The following is a 23281-nucleotide window of genomic DNA, read 5'->3' on the forward strand; positions in this document are numbered from 1 at the left end:
ATAGACTTTTAACAGAAAAAATATTGGGACTCTACAGTTGTAATAGTCATATTTTGAAGGATACCGCAAATCACTGTGTTGCAGATTTGTATGCATTTTTGTTAAACCTGTCTTCCTATAAGTAATCTGCTGAGCTTGTTTTTGAATATAACCTCACTTGTTAGGTATCATTATAAGGATACTTTGCTAATCTTTAAAATGACATATTGTAACATGCAATATCTTGTATAGTATTCATGAAATATGACCAAAACTACCACATTCCCCAAAGTTTACATTGAATATTGCAGTCATAGCTAAAATAAAATTCTACAAATGTTTTACCTAGACACAAAATATCTGGCCATTTTTGCGATTAAATCTGTTTTATTTGGTACAGGGACATGTCAGAAATATCAAATAGACCTTTAACAGAAAAAATATTGGGACTCTACAGCTGTAACATTCATATTTTGAAGGGTATCGCAAAATCACAGTGTTGCAGATTTGCATGCATTTTTGTTAAACCTGTCTTCCTATAGGTCATCTACTGAGCTTGTTTTTGTAACAGTCATATTTTGAAAGGTATTGCAAAATCACACTATTGCCAACACGCAGCCGTTTTGTTAAATGTGTCTTCTTATACGTCATCGGCTGAGCTTGATTTTGGACAAAACCTAGCTTGTTAGGTATCAATAAAAAGGTAATTTATTAGTTTTTAAAATGACATATTGTAATATGCAATATCTTGTTTAGGTTTCATGAAATAGGACCAAAGCTTACCGCATACCCCAAGGTTTACACAGCAAATTACTGCAAATCTGAAAATCTACCATTTTTACAATTTATTAAATTTGTATACCAAAGGCAATGCTTGTATGCAATCTATGAAATCTGTGTTTTTGTTAAAAAAGTATGTCACAAATACAGGGATCGCATACATATATGCCCAGTTCGATTCTGACCCGAGTAGCGACATAGGACTAAGGTTGACGTCATCGGACACTACTTAGCACGCGCAGAACTGTAACCCGGGAGAATTTACACAAATGACAAAATCAAGAAACCCTTGTAAGCAAACATGGCGACAGAGTTTTTAAATAAAAATATTTTGACGGAGATTTAGACCATAATACATTCTTTCGACTTTTGATAAAAACTGCCATTTTTTAATTGATTATTTCATAAGCAAGTCAAATCAGCATATTATTTTGCATTCATCAGAACAACATTTTGAAAACTGTCCGATCCATCAATTTACTACACGTTTTGTACATTCTACTTTGTTACACGGTGGCTGCACACGTAAACGGTATGCATTTAAAAGCATAGAAATGAGGTAGCTGTCACTATAAAAACAAGGTACATTGCTGACAGCTCAATGCAGCTAATGATATTACTACTTTATATGCTGAAACAAACGTAAACGCGTTAAATATACTTATTTACTTCATCTGCTTAACGCGGACGGTGGTCAGTTTGCCGAGTTGTCACTCTAAGAACCCAGCTACCGACGCAGGTAAGCCTGAGTTAGGTTGAAAGGTCAAATCACGTAATTTTGCGTCACCAGAGTAGCTATATACGCCGACTCATTCGATTGCTAGTACAAACGACCTCAAAAGAGGGATAATACTTGTTAAAAGGCAGAGGATAAAAACTGCAATAGTTAAAACAAATACTGTAAAATATACAGTATTTTACTGTATTTGTTTCAACTATTGCAGTTTTTATCCTCACACTGCCTTTCATTCGATTGCAACTCGCGTGAATCGGGTCGCTACTCGGATTAAAATAGAACCAAGCAATAGAGTCAGTCAACTGTGATTGACTCTGTCAGCAACAAATCTTGCTTCTTCTTTGGATAATTAAAACATGCGCACGGTAAACGAAACTAAGTGCGTTTGTCCTCAACCCCCCCCCCCTTCCCCTGAACGAAAGTTTGGAAGGGCGAAAATCCAACCAAGCCTCTGCGTCTTCTGCATCTGCTTCCATCAATCGGTGAAATCACGCATACGCTACCGACCGCCCCTATACCCCCTCTTAAATCAATCCCTGTTCAGTGCAAACTGAACAATGACGCAACCAATAGAATTAAATGAAACAGTGTATCCAAAATATTGTTACGTTATTTTACTCGTGCACTGATTCACTTGTATCTCAAAAGAATGCTGGTGTAGCGCCGGTGCTGTACTGGCCTGGTACACGCAAAACAATGTAGCGATATTTTCCGATACAGAAAAACATGTAGCGAGATGTTGCGATAGGAAAACTTGTAGTGCGATTTTTGCGCACCGTAATCGAAATAGGGCTACACCCCCTCCCCCTAAACACAGAACTTGCGTTACCGTGCGCGTGTTTTAATTATCCACGGCCCCTTAGAGGGAACATGACTATCATCAAACCAAACGGAAGGGAGATAAAACAATAGGGTGACTAATAAAGGGACTCCACTTTGGTCCAAAAATACCGTTAGGAGGAATCATAAACATAAAACTGTTTTCGGGGACCAAAAAACGTGACCAAAGTCAGAGGACTATAGATTCACCAGTGTCTCACCTTTATTCCACACAAAATGCCTACACTCATTCACTAAATCGTAGCACTAACAACGGCAGATCCGACGTGTGAAGTTGCCTTTATTTATTTATTTATTTATTTATTTATTTATTTATTTATCAGGAAATCGAAAGGGATAAAGTCCCCTTTACAGGTTCCTTAAAATCTCAAGAAAAGTTAGAAGAAACGCAACTTTAAGGTGAACAAGACAAAACCAAAGCAAAGAACATATATTACTTAAATCGAGTATAGAATACACACTAGAAGGAAAAAGATAACAAATCAATAAGAGTAGATATCTACATATGACATGCCTAATGTCAGTCTTAAATGAATCATTAAAATATCGATATTATCGTTGTTTACCAATTGAGGTGGAGCTGCATGTTGCCAACACAGGTTTTCAAAGAAATTATTTCTCATCTAAGATGAAAAGGAAACCCCCTCATGCTATATATTTTCAAAAAGCAGAGAATTTAAAATTAACTATGGTAGCAGTAGTTAACTCGAAGGATGAAGGGAGATGTATTTTGGGTTAAAAACCCTCAATTTTGGTATTAATGATAAAAGTTAATTTAAGTCAAAAACTTGATGTTATTTTCTGAAATGCAATATACAGTTGAAACAAGAGTATATGTAGAAAAAACCGATTATGTATTTTCCATTATCTATCCTCATTCTAAAAAATGGCATGGGTTGGAAGACTGACACTAAAAAAATGATAAGCCAAATTAACATAGCTCTTATTCTAAGTCTAAGAACTTTATTGCCAAACAAAATAATTGTTTTGTTGTATAGCATTTAAGGTAATATGCACCTCGAAAGTGAAAGACTTAAACTTTTGCTCACACTTTCCTCAGCGAAACTTTCAACCATAATCTTACCAAAGCAAGAATAAAAATCAGGGGTCACCGTGCAAACTTTGGTGCTAGATAGACAAATAACTTTTGGAATCCAAAATGGCCGCCATCCCTGTGTTAACTCTATGGGAAAAAATGACATTTTCGATTTTCGAGATGAAGACCATAAAAACTTTTCTTTCGCCGAGTGCTTCAAAATGAGCCCCCACATGTGGTAGGTCAGAAGAAATTTAATAAAGTTTGAAGGCCCGAATTTCTGTCCCTGAGGTGCGTTCTACCTTAAAGTACATAGTGTGAAAATTTCAAAAATTTTTACCAAGCCTGAGTAGAAATAAATTCTTTGAAAATCTTAAACTTGGGAGAAAGGAGAAGCCAGGAAATCAGATGATTTGCATACATTTTGCATAAATTAACAGTTCTTTATCACGCAACTTACGACTGCTTGGCAAGTTAAAAGGTGAACCCTACCAATATTTTAACGTTGGATTAACAAATTAATTAAAGTTGAATGAATATAATATTTGCAAAAAAGTGATTTTTGAGCAAAATACTCTGTGTTGGGTGCAGCGCCCCCTTGATTAAAATTGTGTATACATCTATGATTAGCGAAAAGTCAAAAACATTGGTTCAGACAGATGCACATCAAAGTAGAGTTTTGATAAAATATCCGGTAACTTATAAAACCCAGTAGTATATCTGTGTACATATATCCTCCCATGTCGGTTAAAGTTTACATAGCAAGCTTGGTATTGGTCAGCATGATATGAAATTTATTTATTTATTTATTTATTTTAATCAGGTATTAAAACGAACGGGCATACATCCCATTTATAGGCACCTCATAAGAAAAAAAATAAAACACACGAAAGATAAAAACTAAAGAAAGGCAAAACAGATACAAAGTGACATCACAATCAATACAAATACATGAATGAAAATGAGAATGCCAAAAAACTAATTCAAGAACGCACTCTGCAGCGCACCCTGAAAGGTGGAAGTAGAACTAGATAAATCAATGTTTGGATGAGCTTTAAAATGTCATTTACACTCGTTACACATCTTAAAATGAGGCTTAATGTTTTGTAAGATTAATTCTAGAGGCGCCGACTCGAAAAATATAGTTATTACGTAGCTGTCTGCTTGGTATACTAAAATGGACGGACAATTATAGTGTGCATTGACCAGTTTATAAACAAAAGTAAACCTCGTTCATAGAGAATTGTTATCTGCTAAAACATAATGCACATTTGATTTCAAGTCAAATAAATTCAATAAATTTTTGCTGCACACATTAGATTTTAGCAAGATATGGAATACGAGTTTTTCATAACACAGTATTTGCGTTGAATAATTCCTAATCATCAATATCTGACATAATTACTGGAGTCCGGTTCTCGAAATTACAAATTTTATTATCTGAACCAACGCCAAGCGTACGACGTAGTATGGCATATTGTAATATTTGCTATTTTGGAGTAAGAGACGTTGTGTACTCAACATCTATATCCCTTTTGTCAAAATTTGAAAGTTTGCTCATGGCGAGGTATTTTCTGATACGTCAACACATGCAAAGTTAAAATCTTATCGAGCGATATTTTGATAGAGAGTAACACGGGCATTTCAACATTTTATTAAACAAGGAAATGACGCTTAACAGATATGGTTAAAATATTAGAAAATTGCAAGATTCATTGAATAGCTTGAAATGTTGATGTCATAATGCAAAGATATATTTGATTACTGACGTGACATTTTGTATAGAGGGTGGATATTACTTATCAGCCTTGTACGTTCCTTCCAGTATTTTTTCGTATTTAAATCAGGTGCAGCATCTTCTATTCCTTTGCATTACTCAGTTTTTCAAATTGACGTATATATATTTTTAATTTCAACCTTAATTTCTTTTACAGCACTTCACATCACAATTTCATCTCGCACCATAAATAACAACATTCAAAATGGACTTTAAGGTTAGTTACATTAGTGCTGAGTGTCATTTTCATATCTTACAATAGGCTGACAGCTAAAGAATTAAGAGCATTCCAATCTCTTCATTCTACAAGATAATGCAATGAACATCATTTTCAAATAAAACAATTCCTGAACAAGAAGCAACTTAATACACTTAAATAGAGTGGTTGGCAGACCTATTAGCACCAATAACGGATAGAATCGTGAATATTTAGTTACATATGAGTAGTATGCATCTCGATTGATGATAAATGACCACAATTGCCCATAACAGATAATATGTTAATAAAATCCATTTATTTGATTTCCAAAAGTCAGTAAATTAAACAGCTGTATAAGACAGTCATCCCCATATGTATGTATGTATGTATGTATGTATGTATGTATGTATGTATGTATGTATGTATGTATGTATGTATGTATGTATGTATTGTCTGCCTGTCTGCCTGTCTGTCTGTCTGTCTGTTTGTCTGTCTGCCTGTCTTTATCTATCTATCTTTCTATCTATCTATCTATCTATCTATCTATCTCTCTCTCTATCTATCTATCTATCTATCTATCTATCTATATATCTATCTATCTCTCTCTCTATCTATATGTATCTATCTATCTATATATCTATCTATCTCTCAAGCTATCTATCAAGCTATCTATCTTTTTATCTAAACTTGAGCAATCACAAGACTATGAAATATTGAAATCGTCTATATGTCTGTTCCTTCATCGTACCAATTTTTCCACCGATGTTTGATTCACAAAAATTAAATATCTTCATACCTCTATATAGTAACAAAACGAAATTGAACTGATGTCATTTAGAAATGTTTAGAATTATCTAAGTTGTTTAAATTATTGTCTATATAAAAATCTTGTTAATCTCATAATAACGAGACAGAAGACTTCCGATAATCAGTTTCGGGATTTTTATTATTCTAAGGAGCTTTACGTGTTGTCGTTTCTGCCTGAAAAAGGTAAGCTTGTCGCATCAAACCTTGCAGTTCGTTTTTCGCAAGAAAATAGAAGTGTAGCAGACTTTCAGGAGCTGAATCAGTCTGTTTGTTACTTTGAGCGTGTGTATATTGTGTTTGTCTGTTTGTTTTTGTATGCTATTATTTTTCGGAGAAAATCACTGGTTGCCTGTTTTAAACTCGTTGTTAATATGCACCTCGAAAGTGAAAGACTTAAACTTTTGCTCAAACTTTCGTCAGTGAAACTTTCAACCATTCTCTTACCAAAGCAAGATAAAAATCAGGGGTCACCGTGCAAACTCTGGTACTAGAGAGACAAATAACTTGCGATTTCTCGATATTTGAAATCCAAAATGGCCGCCATCCCTGTGTTAACTCTATGGGAAAAAATAAAATTTTCGATTTTCGAAAAACTAAGACGGTGAAAACTTTTCTTTCACCGAGAGCTTCAAAATGAGCCCCAACAAGTGGTAGGTCAGAAGAAAATTGATAAAATTTGAAGGCCCGAATTTCTGTACCCGAGGTGCGTTCTACCTTAAACTCGTTGTTAAGAGGCTTTATATTTATTTACTGATTTCAAAAAGGAAATACTTTCCAATTCCAGAGAATGAGCAAATAGCACTGTAACATAGTGGTTCACTGTATCAGTTTGAACTGTTAATGTTTGCTTATAATGATTTACTTTACAGCACCTTTATTTGCGAAAGCAAATCGCGGAGTGGTGTCTGTTGAATATGAATTGTGTAATTTCCTTATTGTTCCAACACTGCCTCCACTAACTTGTTGATTGGAATGGGTGCAAAATTTGTGGAAAACTTTGCAACTTTTGCCATTTTCCTCAACGCTGACGTTTTTTTGGACTTATAACATGCTGTGCCTTTACTTTCTTCCCATTTGATGACGAAGATTTTTTCCTCCTTTCGAGACTTTAATACGTAATGATGTTGTGTTTCACCAACGATGATGAACGTAACACTCTTGAAATACTGCAATATTGAGAGATAAATCGGTTGTTAGGTTATACAACTGTTTCGACGAGGCCAAATATAGGCAGTTATCCTTGCATATGTTTTCCCATACTAGTCCAGTCAAAATAGGCTTAGACCCCCTTCCCTAGGATTTGCAACATAATTTTTCAGAATGCATCTTGGAGAGGTATCCAGAACAACATGTTAAAACTTAACAGGAACCTCATTAGGGGAAATATATCTAATTTGCATGAATCAAATATGGCTGCCAGCAGTTCCACAAAATAACATAATTGGCAGATCACAAATAAGTGATTTTAAAGTCTGACATTACTGCTTAGCACGGGGAAATAATTTTGAAGATAAAATGTTTGACATAAGCATTTTGATAATTTGCACGATTCCAATATTGCTGCCAACATTCCCGCAAAATAACATTTTCGCATGTACAATACGTAATGAACAAGTTATTTCAGTGATTTTACAGTCGAAGTCTATTACTAGGCCATCAACAGACGATTTAGAGGTACGATATTTGACATAGGTACTTTGAAAATTTGCAAGAGTTAAATATTGCTTCAACATTCCTACAAATGACATTTTCGGTCATATACCACGTACTAGGCAAGCTATTCAAGTGATTTTAAAATTTAGATACATTTTTGGGCATGGAGAAACTTTTTCAAATTATCCAAGCGTCTATGTTGAGCATTATACCTTCAAAATAATGCCCGTACCGAATAAGTAATATTAGACTTTAAACTCACTGAAATAGCTTGTTTAACATGTGATATATGGCCAAATCTATTATTTTATCGAGCGGCTGACAGCCATATTTGGTTTATGCAAATTAGACATATTTCTCAAAGGTTGATTCCGGTAAACTTTTAATATGTTGTTTTGGATACCTCTCCAAAATGCATTCAGAAGAAAACATTGTGTTGCAGTTTGTTATGGGTTTGATGCCAAAATCTCATAGATTGATTTGACTGTACCGATATCAAATCATGTGTTCGCATAGTGAACAGTTTTTAGTAATTGGTTGATGGATTTTTATCTGACCAAATCAGTTGCATGTAAAATGCTTCCGAAAAAGGCTTTTAATATGTCATTCGAGAGCTTCCTTATTTAATCTTATTTAAAAAACAGTGATGTGTTAAAGCAACTACATTAAATTATGGTAGTGCAATATAGATGTTATTTCTCAGATTTTTGTCAACAGCGAGAGTGGCTACATTCACAAAGAAACTTCAATTGCTAATTGTGAGATATTGTAAGAGGCTGATCAAACAATGTACAGTTAGTGATAATATTCGCAACGAATCGAGGATTGTCAATATTGTAGGATACATCAATACAGAAAATATAATCAAGTCTTCAATCCTTATAGCATGACGATATAAATCATGCATGGGCTCGTGAGAACTGTAGCCGATTGATGACCTTTATCTTTGGTAAGGCCTTGAAGTTTAAGTATATTTAGTTTCATCAAACTTTCAAGAAGAAACACATTCCATTGTCAGTCGCATTTTCATTAAAGGGATAGTAGCGGTAACTTTTGACCATTTTTTCCGCCCGAACACATAATAAAAACCAAGCTAGATTAATCTAACCCACCCTAATTGTCGATTGACAAGGAAATAAGTCGAAATTAACACCCGATTGTGAATAACGAACGGTAACAAAATTGTTGCTGGCCTGCCGCTAAGCAAAATTCACGGCGGTTGTGTTTACAAAATGTTAGGCGATCATGGGGTATGGAGCACAATGGGTGATCACCAGCCACTATCACTAGCCACGCGAGAGCGGGATTTTAAATGTGATCACTGCAACGCGTCGACGGAGAGCATCGTGTATTTGTAATATCAAACTTACGCCATGTGTATCTATTTTGATTGTGATGTACGTCCACTGTTCGTTTGAATGTGGAGAGTTATTTGATCAAACTCTTTTTCTGTTGCTTGAGTATGAGAATGCGTTTTACGTTTCAAGTGGTGATGCATTAGGTCAGAGTAAAAATATGCGGCATCGGCAGTCGATGCATCGCGAGAGCTAGCGTAGCTCTACATGGCAGGGCTTTGTCTTTCCGTCGGCCGTGCAGAGCGAGCGCCAAGGCCAGAAACCACGGTCACCGCGTCAAAAAGCCCTAAACGTCGAGCATTTTTCCACCAACTATTCTTTACCAAAGTTTAAAACTAGTGTATGCATAATTCGGTCAGTTTGCTTTGTCATTTATCGGCGAACAAGTCAACTAGTGGATAGACCATGGATAGAGGGACTGACTAGATCAAAAGTGACGATGCGATGCTGTACTTCGGGAACGGCTCACACTCGGGGCCCGCGGACACTAGTTGTCACGTGTGGGTACGTTTGACGTTGACCTACCTGCAGGAATAAGTTTTTGAACAAAAGTTTGGTGGTAGTTGAGTCATTATATTTGCTAACTCTGGTTACGTTTCCTGAGTACCAAACCAATAAATTTAAACATGCCACATTGTTTCTTCTACAGCGACCACTACAGTACAGTGAGCAGTGACAGTTCGCGAGCTCGGACGCGGGGCCCGGGTCACCATCAATGATCGTTCAGCATACAATCGTCTGCGATGTGTACGGGCTGTTGCATCTGCTTATTTTCCTGAAAGAGTATTTGCATTTTGGCTAAACAATCACTCTGAAAGGCGCTTTCGTACTTTAGACATTTCCATGATTAGTATTGCCAATTTCAGTCTATTTTTAAATTCATGTTTTTTAATTGTTTGTTTTTATGGGGGGCATTCTCATAAAAAAATTATTTCCGTCGCGAGCATCACCAATATCTGAATATGACAACATACAACACAAGTGTACATGCATGGTTAGGGAACGAGCACAATTAACGGCAGGGGGCTGGAATAGAAAATATGTGGTGCATATATATTTTTTACAGGTCCCCCCCTAACACCAGCAAAAATTTTAGTGGCCCACCCCATCACCGTCAACAAAATTTATGTGGCCCCCTCCCCAAAAAAGAAAGATTACACAGGTACAAAGTTGTACACATATATATAATCCTTATAACTTTTAATATATGCTTTAGTGAAAACAACATTCTTCATTCTTGAAATAAATAATAAACAAATAAATATATAAATAATAAACAAACAAAATAACATATGTTCAAGCTTTACTACTTGTAACACCTACAGCTACTTTTCAGTATTGTGTTGTGCTATTTTAATCTCAAAGAATGATGAAATTACCAAATACCTTATAAACAATCTACAAGTTCATTCAGTGCTGTTATAACCAGTTTCAATAATAACCAGTTTCAACCTAGCCTCTGTATCATTACCAACCATTATTATTGTTGACAAATGAAGTCAATTTTCAATAATAATATTGCTCATTTTACACATAACAACTGCATTGTGAGGTTTAAGACTTGGTATTTCATCATGCTACAAGAAGTTTAACAAGGAACTCCAGCTTCAACAAGGAATGCTGAAAAATATTCTCTGTCTGTCATGGTGTGCAAAATTTTGATGGCCCACCCTTTACCTTCCCTTCCCTGGAATTTTCATGGCCCACCCCAAGAACACTCATTTTTTCGAGCCCCCTCCCCCATTTTCTCCTCCGCCCCTCCCTGCCGTTAATTGTGCTCGGTCCCTTACAGAAATAAGATTATTTCGCAAATGAAAAGAGACAACATAACTGCAAACTTTAAGTCGCGCGAGGAATTTATTTACACAAGAGACCAAATTTTACCCAGTTACCGCAACTCAATTTGGTCTCTCACGTTTGTAAATTTTCAGTGATTTTCGAAATGTTCAAGGGTCATGACTGTGAAGGCTAACATAAACGTTGTACATCGCATAGCCACACAATGGTGGACATGTGAATAGGCTTCCTTGTTTAGACATGATCAGGATCGGATACTGCCAAACTGTCAGTTATATTTCCAGTTGTCTATGTGAGTGACAGATACATTGTTCGGTCGAACCACTGGTCGGTCGCTTGCGCTGTGGTGTGGACGCCATGTTGAACCAGAGTTGAACTGTGCGGTACTTCTCTTGCACATGTGTACAAAGTCGATTACGTTGCACTCCGTGTGTCAACATCGTTGAATTTCTGTCCGTTAAGAAATTCACTTCGTCAACATTCTTTATCACGAGGAATTGATAACGTTACGTACTGAGATCAATTAGTAGCATGATTCACTATGCTTATTCATGTGAATAGTTAGCGATGTGCAACAAAAATAGTGAAAAAAATAGTGAAAATATTCTCAAAAGTTACAGCTACTATCCCTTTAAGAGACGTTATTCGAAGATCCTTTTGAAACACTTTGAGCGATTGGCTATCAGACGGGTGAAGCAATGCGCTTAGCGACAAAAGTCGTATGTAAAAAGCCAAAGCATGATGGATACTTAAAACGATCTCAGATTTTCTATACTAAAGTAAAGTGAATGTCCCATTAGGGAAGGAAAAATATTACGCAATGCTCTTCCAATTGACCCGCCAATAACAAGTATACGTTCTGTACATATGAATAAAACTGACTACGCCACCTTGTCCTTTTTCCCTTCTTTCTTCTTTTCTTGTATGATTTCCTTCATTTTTTGAAAGCAGACTTTGTCATGTTCGGTCAATTCATTACCGAATTTGTTTTCCATGGATGAAACTTCTTGTACAGTTACCATGCTTACTTTATTAATAGTTTCATTAGTTTCTGAAATATCTGAAGATAAGAAATTGTCTGATTAAATATGTTCAACCTAAAAAATTGAGGAAAAGTCGTTATTAATTGTCATCGCTGCTAAATAATACAATAACAACTTCATTGTGTAGCTTTTATACAGGCTATCTCTGAAGTAACCTTTTGTCAGGCTTTGAATACGCAAACTCCGTAAAAGTAGAGGTTGAATTGCCACTTGCATATTTTTTTCTGTCAAGAACACGATTGGAACTAATTTGGGATAATTTGATTTTTCATATTTTTTAAATTTCTCAAACGTGTTAGGTGCCAGATAGTTGAATTTTGCAATAATCCAAATTAATCTTAAAAACAAGTGTGTAATGTATGAAGAAAAGCAAATATTACATTTGTAGATTAAATCGGCATTACTTCACTATCCAATCATCCCAAATCAGTTCCAATCGTGTTCAAGATCCTTAGGTGTTGTGAAACAAAGAAAGAAATCTTTAAGAAAATGAAACAAAATGGATTTTTGTCAGTTGCGTATACACCCTGTGTTAAGGGTTCTTTACTATCAGAAATGTACCTGCAATTGGTTTTTTCAGGGACGGTAGAACAGCATTCAGCGTCCTTCGAAGAAGAACTGGTCTGCCTCTTCCTCCTAAGAGTAGAAGGCCATAGTAGGTTATTGCAGTAATTTTATATTGAAAAATGTACAGGCTGACAGAAACACAGTTTCCTTTCAATGGATTTCGTTCCTGGCAGTTTGTTATATTTGTTGTCATGGCATCTGTGAACTATGGCTCGCTGCTTTAATCGAAGTCAAAGCCAGATGCGTTTGCTGACAGAACTGTTTGGAGTTTGAATACTCTCTGTAAAACTGTTCCATGATACATTTATCCGAAAAGAATAATATGTCTGAAGATTGATTATTATACATCTACCATCGAGAACAATAGAATTTTGCGTGCGCTAAATAAGTTGTACGGAACGCCTGTTCCGCAATACGAACGGTTTCTAGGCGCCTCATCCCCTGCGGCTGTATCTGGGCGTTTATTATTGAACGGTTTCAAGGGACTCATTGGAGTGTAAGAACACGTCTCGGGATCGCGCGTTCTCCGTACGTGTACTCCAAAACTTGCAGAAGCGCGTCCGAGATAGCGTTCCACACTGGCGCGATAAAATAGGAAGAAAAATGGTTGACATTGTACGAAAACTTTCACTACTCCGACAATCTGATGCCCCTGTCAGAAATGTGAGATGTTTAATAATAAGGTTATCACGAAACTACCGCAAAGGATGCACTAGGACAATGGCGCCACGGGTCGCCCTCCGCTTCGAGTCGGGCGATACGCTGCGTCAATGTCCAAGTGCATCCTTTGCGGTAGTTTCGTAATAACCTCATATTATTGAATATAGTTATGGCGACTTCTCACATTTACTGATGCAATGTATTATTTTACAGATAGGCATTACTCTTATTTATCTGGATGATTAAATCACTTGGCAATTAAAAAAATGGGCCACATAGTTTCAAATTTCTTTTTTAAAAATGTAATAGATTTATTGATTCACCGCATTGTGGGGAGACTTCCTCTCCTACAATGTGTATGTTGAACGAGGTAGTGCTCCGATTAGCAGCGATATTTTACAGTAAATGTTCAGATATGAATGATATACGTCTTTAGCTTTTGCGTATTCTCGAACTATATTTGCAATTTGATGGTAAACAAACTTATCAAACAAAATTGTTACTGCCGCTCTCCTCCTAAGGTACGATGTTGCCAACATACAGATATGAAGGGCTTTCAGGAACAAGTAATTTTGGGTAAAACAAGTATACACTAACGGTATGTGGATTCTTGGGGTGGTACTCTACAGAAGTTCCTTGACGTTCTTGTCATTACTGCATAAGCCACCTCCGAAAAAAACCCCGAAGGATCGCACATAAATATCGAAATCGGGAGAGTTTCGCAAAAGAGGAGGGTTATGGATTGATAACAGTTGCAAAGCACATTGTACTATAATTGGTCTTCCCTACCGACTTTTTTGGAGTCCCTTTATACCAATAAGAATATGCTAACTTGATAGACAAAAACATTGGAGATAACTTACTCAAATATTGTAATATTACTTTTTGTACAAAACGCTTCAGGAACTTAATTCTTAAAGAGGCACTCCCACTTAGTAACATTTTTAAAGCACATTTTGTTAATGCTAACGGTCGATATTTGACTTGGCGACTCCGCGCGGATCGCGAGATATCGATAAAAACATGTCATTTCCGGAGCGTATTTTTCACATCCCAAAGTTTTACGATCGTTTCTGGTTATGACCCGAATCCCCCGAAAGTGTGTTGTTGTGCTGATTGACGATATTCTAAGGAGTCCAAAAACGTTCGAATGACGCAATTAATTTACCTCATACTGCGATGACTTTATATACATTATTATCAATGACTTTACCTCTGGTAATTCTTTTTTAAAACTTCTCCTTAGTTTTTTGTCGTTTTCATTATTCTCAATCAGTTGTATTAAATTTTTAAACAATACCACATAGATATCAGTTTTTACGTGTAAAATATAGTTGCCTCTGATGACTACATTTTGTCGTCTGCCACACAGTTACGCGTGGTTCGATACATAGCGGCCGCCGCGTGTGGTATGCGGGCATACCACGCGGCAGCTGCAAACTATGTATCAATCGCACCTATCTGTGCTACTCACCTATGCGAATTCTGGTGGAATCAGAAATTTTTTTTCGTGTTTTTTTGCCGAGTCAGTAGGACTCGGCTTTCTCCCATGGGACATGACCGCTCACCGACGCGAGTGGTACCTGTGGTGGCGCACAGCAGCGTCAGCGTAGACTCGTACTCCATAGCTTAGTTGACAATGGCCCCAGTGCCGAACGTTCTATGTTCGGAAGCTGAATTCAGGTGGGCCACCGGAATTCAAACTTTAACTTTTTGAGGACATGTTTTTATCGATATCTCGCGATCCGCGCGCAGTCGCCATGTCAAATATCGACCGTTGGCATTAAAAAAATGTGTTTTAAAATGTTACCAAAGGGAGTGCCTCTTTAAACAGCCCACCTTCATTTTGTATAGCTACTGTCGTATCTCCGTTCTCCGGGGATCTGTGAGACAAAAGTCAGAATCCGCATTAGTCTATATCATTCAGTAGTGCTCTTCTTCTTTGTGATGACCTAAAGATGTCCTAAATCTTACGAATCACATTACCGACGTAGTAAAATAGCAGCTTGGCATAAACATTTAAAGAATCTAATTGTGTCACAAAATTTCATTTTGCTTGAGCGGGAGGGAAAACAAAATAGGCGTACCTTAAACACTGAAAGTCATACGTTTCAAGCCTTGACGAACAATCATGACTTTAAACGCAAAGACAAACACTTTAAATATAGATTCTAACTGTAACACTTAATTTAAAACAGAGTGGTTGATTGTGAATTATCTTTTCAATTGTGTAGTTTGGAAACAGAAACTTTCAGAAAGTAATCTTTGAAAACACTATTGTTAATAAGAAAGCTAAGAGTAGGAAACCCGTCACATAAAAAAATCAAGGTATGAACGGCGACAAATTTACATAACATATACGTTTCTGATCGGGTCTGACTCATTGTCACTGAGTTATACATTCAACAAGACCGTGCAAAACTGAGGTCCACGTGGACCGGGTCGAATTTCGGACGAGCGACGGACAGTATAGAAGTTGCCTAAAGACTGGTGAGCCGAAATAATATTTAACAATATACGGAGTGATCAAAGATGAGACCCAATGATGGTCAAATGATATCCTGATAATGCCCGGATCTCATTCTGTATCACAGTATAGGATTCCTAAAATTCGGAAAAGAGCGATTACGACTTAAAAACTTTGATCGAAAAAGATATAGAACTGAATCGAAACACGGCAGTAAAAGTGAACGGCAGAATATGAGTAAGTGAGCACGTATATCCTGAGCCACCTTGTCAAGAGGTATGATAACGATCAAATCGGCTTATACCGAGATGACGGGATTGGTGTAATCAAGAATAATACAGGCAGCAAGGCAGAGAAGATAACAAAGACATTACAAAGGTATTCAATGGCCTTTGCTTGAATATTACAAACCGTTACGCGAAAAGCCAAAAATATCAAAGTTCTTCTACATGACATTTAATCTGAACGATATTGCAAGTTCTTTCCGCTTCATAAACAAAACGACCAAAAGTGTAAGTCAGTAAACAGCCTAATCACACGTCAACTATAATTAAACACATTCCGGACGCAATAAGTAAACGAATCTTAACAATATGCAGTGATAAGCAGATCTTTGGCAAATAAAAAGGTCAATGCAATACAACGTTGAAGTCAAGTGGTTACAATGAGCAAATTCAATTTATCAATTTGAATACCAACCAATCAGCGAGGAGGATTAATCATAGGAAATGTAACAACATGTTGTTCAACACCCTACAGTATCATGTGGAAACTAAATAGGCAAGAAATTTCTTGATATGTTTGATTTATTTGATTTGATTTGTTGATAAAAGTTTTCCAAAGCGGTCGAATCTTCACAAGATCTTCAATAGAAACACAATTGAAGTGAGTTACAGCTGCATGACGAATATGGCCGGTATGATCAAATCGCATAATAAGAGGGTAATCAACGGAAGCCAACGTAAAGATCGACCAGCTGTTTTTAATAACTGTGACGAGTCTACATGGGCGTTAAAAGGTGACTGTCAAGCAAAAGGTGTAGTTTACAAGGCAAAAGTATCAACGGGAGGCAATAGGGAAAATGTTTAAATCATCTTCATCGATAACACTTTTAAGACGTGCTCGCTAACCAATGGAATCGTTCTGAACTATCAAAGTTTATCCGGTCTTTGACGTGTCATGGTCAATTATTGACAAAGCATCGAGTTACTGTAACATAAAAGGCGACGTCAAAAGTTCAATGCATGATAAAATCTTTATCCGTTTAGTTTGTGGGCGGGGGTATGACCCAAAAAGTTTCTATCCTACAAACCGATTTAAGGTAAAAATTGCCGTGGGAATGAATATTTTGAAAAAAAAACCAAATACAGTAGAAATGTGGACTTTCGTGTTGAAGCCAGCGGAAGTTTTCTTAACACGTGCACTACCGCCCCTGCCCTGGTTAGCGTAAACAATTCAAACTGTTGGCCATCGTTGCACTTGATATCGAACCTATCGCCAGGCTCTATCTTTGTAAAGCGAAGCAAAGGATCAGTCAAATTAGGGGATTAAATACAACTAAGTAATGCATCGTTAACACTGGGAACACATATAAATTTTGTGTTTCATCCAATGTAAATACAACAATACTAACAACAAACTAGAAGTTTATCGATGAATGAACAAGAACAGCAGCAATAAAGTCCGGCTTTCTGGTTTCAGAGGTACTAGAGAGAAGAACTATCTTATCTGTCATGGTTGCTGTGACAACTGCACACTGCTCCAGAAATATAGCAAAGTATTATTACAAATTTAAGTCCATTAAGTTTCGGGAGGGGGGTCGAGGGGTAACTTAGGGCATTAAGATTTTATCTCCTACATTGAGCTTTTGATGTCGCCCCTAAGCAAGCGATGTAATCTTTGTATAGCGGAAAAGCTACACATTATCAATGTTGACAAATCTGCACTGTTAAACGAACGATCTGAGTAGGTCTCAATGTGTCGTCATCTATAAAAGGCCAACATCATAATATTAAAAATAATCTGATGATTGCAGGATGCATGAAACTTAAGTAACAGAGATTATTACTTTGTACTTAAAGTAATTTGTGTGATATTTAAAGAGGCACTCACTTGGTAACATGTTTAAAACACATTTTTTAATGCCAACGGTCGATATATATATATATATATATATATATATATATATATATATATATATATATATATATATATATATATATATATATATATATATATATATATATATATATATATATATATATATATATATATATATATATATATATATATATATATGTAGTATGTATATATATATGTGTCGACTGTGGTTTTTCTGGTTGTCCCCAGTGTTGTCGGTGGCGTGGTTATGATATATTCGTTTGTAGGGTTTACACACGTACCAATCTGCTGGTTCAAATAGTTTATTATATCTGCACAACGTTTCGTCCTAAAAGTAGGACTTCCTCAGGTGCTACAGAACAAAAATTTTCAACACGGAGTGAGTTACAGTGGTATTTTTCGTACAAAAGTTACATGTCAGAGAAAATACTAAGCTGGTAGATAAATACAATATCTCTCTTCTTTTTTTTCTCTTTAAATCCGTTTATTCATTTTGTTATAAATAATACGATACACTACAGAGACTCAACTTAACATATACACTAACGAAAGCCAGAGAAGTACTAGGATATTATTCTCAACAGGCCTTCCCATTTTTGTCTGGCAATATCGCTATTAATTTCGATTTCGATTTGAACCAGCAGATTAGTGCGTGTGTAATACCCTATAAACGAATATATATATATATATATATATATATATATATATATATATATATATATATATATATATATATAATATATATATATACTGAGAATCTAGGAACTTGTAGTTGTCACTCTACAGGCTGTTTCATGCGCTAAGCAATCAACATATATAATATATATATATATATATATATATATATATATATATATATATATATATATATAGACGAAATGCATATATGTGTATATGTATATGTGTGTACACAATTAATGAGCATACCCGCCGGTTTCCTCTTCACTCTCATCGCTGTCAAATCCACATGATGCCGCAACAGTTTCTTCATCATGATCACAATCTTGATCTTCTGAAGGAAATATTTCAAAGATGCAATATGCTATTATAATACACATATTTGGTTTGTGCGTTATGCTGAAACGAAAAGCAGAACATTGGCTGTAACTGCATGCCCATAAATTTCAGACAAGAGTTCCTTTTTATCGAAACATTACGTTCATGTTAATCATAAAACCTGCTCTTACGATGCTTCTCTCGCCTTGCTCTAACAGTATGAGGTTTGCGTAATGGAGAAATTGTCTGTCAATTTAATTTCGGCAATATTACAGAAGTTGAGAGCAAATTTCATGTTTTTAAAAAATAGCAAAGTACCAACTAGGAGCAATTTTTATGGTGACTTGGAATTTGGAATTTACAAATTGTCCTCACATAGGAAGGTATTACGTATACAGGAAGGGTTGATAGATAGATTGGTACTTTTAACAGATTTTGTAAGAGAGAATATAGAGTGTGGTTGCTCTGTGTCACCATGCCATTCGAAGAATGTCAAAACTTGTATTATTCTCTTACAAACTATGAAATAAAGGTTACACCAAAGAAAGACTTGTCCTTACATTGACACGCTTTTTGGTAGGTATAGCAAGCTGGTAGATAAATACAATATCTCTCTTCGACAAATGCTCACTGATGGCATCAGTTACATTGTATCTTAGTTGATGATCCCTACCTATTTGGCTTACAGATATGATATATGGCGGATGCTACATGTGTGGCAGGATGTGCCTACTATTTTTGAAACACCTTACACCACTTCTTGGTCTTTTGGCCACAGGGCCATCTATCTTTCTCTCATGAATTTGACTTTGTTGTGTGTACCGGTGAATTTATGTTCTGTGCTGCTTTGTTTATAACTATTGTATTACGAATTCTGACCTAGTGTTATCGGATTATGGATTGGTATGATTGCGATTATTTTTCTCATAGACGACACTGTGAAACAGAGTAACTTATGTAAAACGTTGCACCACACAAAGGCCTTTGAACCACTCCTTGCCAATCAAGGAACATCATTTGTGGTATTTAGTATTCTTTGTGTGGTCTTTTATACGTAAGAGAGAAAGGACAATGTGTGGACACAGGTCTAGCGTTAACTACAAACCTGCCCATACTCCCATTTTGATAACCATCTACACTCCATTCTCAATACGAAGTAAGAATATTGGAGATTTACTACCCCTCAAATGGTCCTAAATTCAACAGGAGCTATAGCAATCAAAGTGAACACCAATGGATCACAGAACTTTGCACAGCTATGCCATATGACAGCAATGACAACATTGTCGGTGTGGGAAACCTCTCAATCCCTAGGGGGAATAGTGTGAATGCCATGGGTTCATTTAATTTTCACCCGAGGAGGAGCTAAGTCCAGTGTTTGAATGATAAGTACTACTAACGTAGAAGCACTCGAATATCAATTAGTGGCCATCGTCTGTGATACAACAAAGTACCGTCTATTTAGGCCTGTTCAGAGGGCTTCAACAGAAAACAAAGACTATTTTTTCAACTAAGGTTTGTCAACAACGGGATTGACAAAATCAACGTCAGCAATGTTTAGCATAATAAGCAAGTTACGGATAAGATTCCACCATATTTTAAATTAAAACTCCCCAATCGTTTCATATCCCTACAATAAAATCATACGCAGGAAACCTCTCGATTTCAATAGCGTTTTAAAGAAATTAGACAACATCGATATCCGTAACAATCCTCTTGCAACTGCATGTCATCTCCCTTCTGTTACGAATAATAACGGGTGACCTGAACATCGTTGATAAAACTAAACTTCGGCAGCTGTCCAAATTTTGGTCCAAAGTATCATAAGTCATCTAAAGTAAACCGGAACTTGTATTTTAAGATCACTATGGATGCTGATGAAGCTTTTGCAGGACAAGTCATAGTTGATGACACAGTCCCATCTTGTAAATTGGTAATTTGATTACAAGTCTTTCGAGAGCGAGGATAGATTTCTGTTCATTAATTTGGTCTGTGATTAAAAATCCTGCAATACAGATGAGGCTTAATAGCCAAGAATGAGTTTTATGGTGCTGAAAACGTAAAGCCCATCTGGGCTGCCACCCTAAGTACAAAAGGTCATTAAATGCATCAATTAGTAGTTAATAGACAGGATGTTGTCAAATATTTTTCATTCTATTATAACACTGACAGATTATGACCTGTGCCACATTTCAATTCTCGCTTCTGGACATTCACCCTAAAAACAAAAATTCAAACATTAATTACCTATGCAAATGAGAAATTAATTTAAACGACACTGTTAAATTATTTATAGTTTTCTCATAGACTCCAATGTAAAGTGACTAAACATTTCAGTGAATTCAAAAATCCAATTTCTTGCACACATATCAACTTTTAACAATCCTAGTCTAACTAAGTAATTTAAAATGGATTATCAAATGTCTATAGATACACAGATTTAGCTAGTTTTGTATTGGAAAAAAATTAGTTATAGTTTCCTCATGGACTACCATGTATAGTGAATCAACATTTCGGTGAAATTATAAAATTCAATTTCTTTCACACATACCATTTGTAACCACCCTAGTGTAATCAAGTACATTAATATGAATAATCGAGAGTACATAAATACACAGATTTACCTATTTTGTATTAGAAAACAATTATTCATAGTTTCCTCAAAGACTGCCGTTAATAGTAAATCTACATTTTGGTGAAATTCCAAAATCCAATTTCTTGCGCACATGTCCATTCACTAGTACAGAAATTTGCGAGAAATTTGCGAGAAATGGACACTTTCTCGCTGTATTGCGAGAAGTAAGCGAGAAAACATACTTTCTTGCAATCAAGCTGCGAGAACTGTGCTTTCTCGCATGCATCTGCGAGAAACTGAATTCTCGAAATCAATCAGCGAGAACTATGTTTTCTCGCTCTGCATCTGCGAGAAATTGTGAAATTTTTGTGAAATGCTTACACAGAAGGATACAATTTCTCGCGATGCAAAGCGAGAAAACAAATTTCTCGCTGACTGATTGCGAGAATTCAGTTTCTCGCAGATGCTGACCGAGAAAACACAGTTCTCGCAAGCTGATTGCGAGAAAATTAAATTCTCGCTAGGTTATTGGTATGTAGTACATTAAGATAGATTATCAAATGTCTATAAATACAAAGATTTAGCTTGTTTTGTATAGGGAAAACATATTCATAGTGTCCTCATAAACTCCCACGTATAGCGGATGAACATTTTCGGTGAAAGTCTAAAATCAGATTTCTTGTACACATAATTGCTCCCAAAGTTGAAATACGAAAAATAATTCGAAAGAAGCGATTACGAGTAACAAATTAATTCTCCTTCTTGGCCTTACCTTCACTCTTTCCCTTTTTTTCTTGGTTTACCTTCACGGATTTAGATCTCTTTGGTGCTTCGAAGACAAATGCATATATGAGTGCTCATGTGATATTCGTAAAATTTGGCACAGACTTTTGAAACGAATATGGAAAGTCTATAATAAGCTACGTATTGAGGGTTCATTACACTGCATAATCGGTATACTACTATATTGAAGGAACGTTGAAAAACTTTTGCTGACTCACGAAATTTGCAACTTTAGCAAATACCTTACTGAAAAAAAACAAATGATAGTTTCTGATCAGAACAACTTTCAAACCAAATATTTCCAGAGTAAAATTCACTCTCATTCTTTTTAACACTTTTGTATTGACCTTGATATTTTAACTGTTCATACCAAGAGTTTCATAATGTTATGCGTCTATATTTTATGTTATATTTAGCTTTTATTTATATCTTTATCTTTACTTTATTGTTTCGTTGCCGCTTTTATGTAATTTAACGGGTGTTTTTCTTGTGTTTTTTTTATTTTCGTTTACTGTTTTTTTCTTGTAATTTATACTTCGTATACTTTTTTATTCTTATAGGTGCCAATAAAACAAATAAATAAAACAAAGATAACTGTATACGAATGCCGCCAAATTATGTCAGCCAAATGCAACGAAATGAAAACAGAAATAATGTTCTCTGTTCACGTGACAGACAAGATAATAGATTAAGGAGGATTAGTTTCGTCATAGAGAGTCATTAATGGGTTTCATTTCAAACAAATGTCGAACTCGAAATTCTTTCCATACAGTTTTACAGTGTGTATCATGACATACTTATTTTTCCTGGCTTGTATGTTCTAAGTCAATCAATTCCATAACGCATTCGTATTGAATATTAGGATCGGGAAAAATGCTAACGCATCACATTGTATCAGAGGACGTTTCAGAAGCTACAACTTAAGGCTAAATTACTTCTAGTTTGTAAAACTAATTTCACATCGTAGTCTTTTGAACTTGCAGAAGACGCTTCCTGTTAACACATTTTGATACCTAAGAACAATATTTTTTGGGGATGAAATTAATATATTTATCACATCATGGAAAGCCATGACTGCCTTATATGGTCTAATATCATGTTGTGATGGGC

At 35.9% G+C, this 23281-nt stretch overlaps 1 protein-coding gene across 1 annotated transcript in view; it reads right to left on the reverse strand.

Moving 5' to 3' along the window:
* Positions 1 to 6940: 6940 nt before the first annotated feature.
* LOC139130474 (uncharacterized) overlaps positions 6941 to 23281 on the reverse strand; it is a 41601-nt gene continuing 25260 nt past the window's right edge. Inside the window, exons 10-15 of the mRNA XM_070696254.1 lie at positions 22161 to 22217; positions 18745 to 18829; positions 15069 to 15112; positions 12564 to 12638; positions 11850 to 12019; positions 6941 to 7320 (exon numbers count right to left, since the gene is read on the reverse strand). Of these exons, the coding sequence (XP_070552355.1) occupies positions 7087 to 7320; positions 11850 to 12019; positions 12564 to 12638; positions 15069 to 15112; positions 18745 to 18829; positions 22161 to 22217 (665 nt within the window). The 3' untranslated portion in view covers positions 6941 to 7086. The remainder of the gene's footprint in view (positions 7321 to 11849; positions 12020 to 12563; positions 12639 to 15068; positions 15113 to 18744; positions 18830 to 22160; positions 22218 to 23281) is intronic.

This window comes from Ptychodera flava, chromosome 4, assembly GCF_041260155.1.
Source record: "Ptychodera flava strain L36383 chromosome 4, AS_Pfla_20210202, whole genome shotgun sequence".
NCBI classification, from domain to species: Eukaryota; Metazoa; Hemichordata; class Enteropneusta; family Ptychoderidae; genus Ptychodera; species Ptychodera flava.